At 35.7% G+C, this 3,141-nt stretch overlaps 1 protein-coding gene across 1 annotated transcript in view; it reads left to right on the forward strand.

Moving 5' to 3' along the window:
- The window catches only part of LOC106469107 (dachshund homolog 1-like), a 49,008-nt gene that overhangs the window by 21,582 nt on the left and 24,285 nt on the right, over positions 1-3,141 (forward strand). Inside the window, exons 4-5 of the mRNA XM_022397532.1 lie at positions 397-488; positions 2,558-2,737. Coding sequence (XP_022253240.1) covers positions 397-488; positions 2,558-2,737 — 272 coding nt within the window. The remainder of the gene's footprint in view (positions 1-396; positions 489-2,557; positions 2,738-3,141) is intronic.

The raw sequence follows: 3,141 nt of genomic DNA on the forward strand, positions 1-3,141 counted from the left end.
ATTGGGTTATACTAGTTTCAGAGTATAACCCAATAACACATGTTGATCAACGCGTGATTATTGGGTTATACTCTGAAACTAGTATAACCCAATAACACACGTTGATCAACGTGTGATATTGGGTTATACTCTGAAACTAGTATAACCCAATAACACACGTTGATCAAAGTGTAGATTGAAATGGACCTCCCTTGAACTTAGACTTCGAGATTAAACAATTTTCGGTATACTAAGTTTATTTATTATGTATTTTCTTCTGGAAAAAATTTTTTGTATAGGTAGTTTCCAGATTGTTTCATAATATTAATTGGTTAATAATAGAACATTTACAATTGTGTCTTAGTACTCCATTAGTAATATAAAAAAATGTACAAGTTGAATTGTTTAATGTTTCAGAATTCGAGACGAGCGTTCTGATGCAGTCGGAGGCAAGGAAAAACATTACAATTTCGAAAGTCAAAGGATAAAAGAAACAACATACTTAAATGGTAAGCTTATAATGTCAGAAATTAAAAAAAAAAAACTTATTTAATAATTACAGGTTGAGATGTTACGCCATGAGATAATAAACGCAACCTAATTGAATGGTAGTGTATAATGTGACGTCACAATATGAAAAATGGACCTTTTGAATTCTAGCTGCTTAAGCCAAACTATGACGTCACGACAATAATGAAGAATCCACATAAGCAGGTTATTGAAAACATAAACTCTTTGTTGTTAATTGTTTTTTAACAGTGATGAAGATCATGTTCTTGAGGTTGAATTACCAAAGAAAATCTTTTTGTTTATACACCTAGCGTCCTGCAAAGGAAGCTTTCTATGTAATTCATTCTATACGTTGAATAAAGAAAATCTTTTTTTTATGCACCTAGCGTCCTGCAAAGGAAGCTTTCTATGTAATTCATTCTATACGTTGAATAAAGAAAATCTTTTTGTTTATACACCTAGCGTCCTGCAAAGGAAGCTTTCTATGTAATTCATTCTATACGTTGAATAAAGAAAATCTTTTTTTTATGCACCTAGCGTCCTGCAAAGGAAGCTTTTTACATAATTCATTCTATACGTTGAATATAGATTTTTTTTTCTGCACCTAACGTCCGGGAGCTTTTTAAGCAAATCATTCAATACATACATTGTATTTGTCAAATCAACCTAACATGTATTTACGGTTGTTATGACTTACCTATTGTCACTGTACTTTTATTACCAAGCTTGATCAGGTTCTCGCAACAATGATTTGTAAGTGGAACTAATGTAACCCTTCCTTAAATGCATTCCATATTAAGCGTAATGTTATTTGATTTTTCAAAAATTAACTATAATGATGAAAACAACAACAACAACAGCAACCTATCTTGTGAATCCTGACACTTTCTAGTGGCAAGTCGGTATCTGAAAACTTTGTTATTAACATTGAGAATGTTTTGAAAATGAGCTATTAAACATATCAGCTCACGTTAAACAACAAAATTCTCGTGATGACATCGTGATATCAGCTCTTGGTACTGCAGCAACAATATTGCATCAATATATCTATGGACGTATAGAACACGATATCCTTTTCAATTCATAGAAGCCGTTTTACAAAACACTGCGAATGTAATGAAATGTAGAATAGTGAAAAGTAATACACACCAAAAAAGGCCCCATGTATCTGCTAAGAGAAGAGGAACACCTCTACACAGGCCCCAGGTGTGTAATCCACACCAAACAAGGCCCCATGTATCTGCTAAGAGAAGAGGAACACTTCTACACAGGCCCCAGGTGTGTAATCCACACCAAACAAGGCCCCCATGTATCTGCTAAGAGAAGAGGAACACCTCTACATAGGCCCCAGGTGTTATGGACTATAATGAAGTTCCATTTGGAATTACCAAGTTAAGAAAAAGGCGTATTTATAACAAGTGTTCGACGGTCTTTGTGATAGCAATACACTCATTGTTTTCAAATAAAAATAATTACCCTAATCTTATTTGGCTCTATTAACATTTGTATGTTTGCCCGGGCGGGCTTAAAGATCAGGGCTTGTTTCAGTTTAGATATCAGGTATTTTCCGCCTAAACGCCGTCTTATGTTGCACATGGGCTACACGGCTAGGCCCGAGGCTCTAAGGTTCAGGCATAGCCGTCCCTAGTTTAGAACTGTTTATCAGAGTGAGGGTAAACAATTACAAGCACCCGCCGCTTGCACGATAATCTGAACCGAATAACGGGATTGACTATCAGTTTTATAACGCACTTACAGCTGAATGTGCGGAGCGTGTTCAGCGAAATATTGCAGACTCAAACTTTAGACGTTGCACTCCGCAGCCCAGTCAGCTTTCCGTCCGACTTTTTACGGAAGATGTTGTTAACATTACAGTTGCATTTTGGGTGGGGTGGAGGTTAAAGGTAGATAATAAGATATTGAATTTAAATAATAAATTATGCATTAATCCCGTCTTTCTTCTTAACTAGTTAGTAATTAAAATTACAACCTCCCCCGCCCCCTCGAGTCTAACAGTTTCGCGCAGTCTCACACTACTTTAGCGTTTGTTTCATTTCATTCTAAACAGGTGCCGCCACAAATGGGCACAGTCCGGTCCTAAACCTATCCCAGAACAGCAGCAGACTCGGAATCACAGGACCGAATCACACAGGTGGCGATCACAGCGGAAGTGACGTTGCATATAATGATTTCGGTGACGAAGATGATAATGAAACAGATTTTGACGAAGACGACGAACGAGAACGAGGTAAAATTAACGATTTAGTGGCCAGACTTCACATTCCTGCTGTAATGAATGACCCTAAATTGAAGTATTTTACATAAAAAAACAAAATAATCTAAGTTATTAATCCAATTTTATTCATTCTTCTCCAAAACAAGAAAAGCAAATAGTTGGAAGTAAAGCAAGCTACTTTTTTCTGTATCATTTATTGGAGAAAATTAAGACAGGAAAATTACGAAAACACACAACACTGAAAGAAGTAAAACTTGGTTTCACCTGATTAAACAAGAAACTACGTACTTTATAAACAGAAAAGAAAAAAAATTCAGTTTAAAAGCGAACACTAAATAGACTGAATAACGGTTAGCAGTAAAACAGTCTGAACAGGAAATGTTTGAAGTGGTTAGGAAACAGTTGATAGAAGCTAA

The sequence above is a fragment of the Limulus polyphemus genome, unplaced genomic scaffold (genome assembly GCF_000517525.1).
Source record: "Limulus polyphemus unplaced genomic scaffold, Limulus_polyphemus-2.1.2 Scaffold3308, whole genome shotgun sequence".
Taxonomy (NCBI): domain Eukaryota; kingdom Metazoa; phylum Arthropoda; class Merostomata; order Xiphosura; family Limulidae; genus Limulus; species Limulus polyphemus.